Below are 409 nucleotides of genomic sequence, written 5' to 3' on the forward strand. Positions count from 1 at the left end.
GACAGACACAAATCCTGAGAATAAGAGCTTTTCAACAGGCGATACACAGAAAAAAAGTGACACACACACCTTGACGCGATCCTTGTGTGCCTGCATGTAGTCTGCCAAAGCCTGCGTCTCGGGTTCAGAGAGAGCGGTCGGGCCGGCGTAAATCTCCGAACACGGGTTGTCGCTCGCGCCGACCTCTGTGGGTGGAACATTTTCATTCTCGTTTTAGGTTTTCGTTCAGAGTTTTTCATTTTAGCAACGTTTTCATTTTTGGTTGTTTTTAGTTTAGAGTTTTTCATTTTAGCAACATTTTCATTTTTGGTTTTAGTTTTTAGTTCAGTTTTTCATTTTAGCAACATTTTCATTTTAGTTTAGGGGACTGGTAGAGGAATGGACAGCCTTGGTTTGTTTGTTTTCTTGT

General features: G+C 41.6%; 1 protein-coding gene across 1 annotated transcript in view; it reads right to left on the minus strand.

Annotated features, from left to right (window-relative positions):
• Positions 1 to 409, minus strand: part of LOC119594147 (carboxypeptidase B-like) — a 14,479-nt gene that overhangs the window by 3,926 nt on the left and 10,144 nt on the right. The window contains exon 8 of the mRNA XM_037943214.1: positions 70 to 185. Coding sequence (XP_037799142.1) covers positions 70 to 185 — 116 coding nt within the window. The remainder of the gene's footprint in view (positions 1 to 69; positions 186 to 409) is intronic.

The sequence above is a fragment of the Penaeus monodon genome, chromosome 33 (genome assembly GCF_015228065.2).
Source record: "Penaeus monodon isolate SGIC_2016 chromosome 33, NSTDA_Pmon_1, whole genome shotgun sequence".
Taxonomy (NCBI): Eukaryota; Metazoa; Arthropoda; class Malacostraca; order Decapoda; family Penaeidae; genus Penaeus; species Penaeus monodon.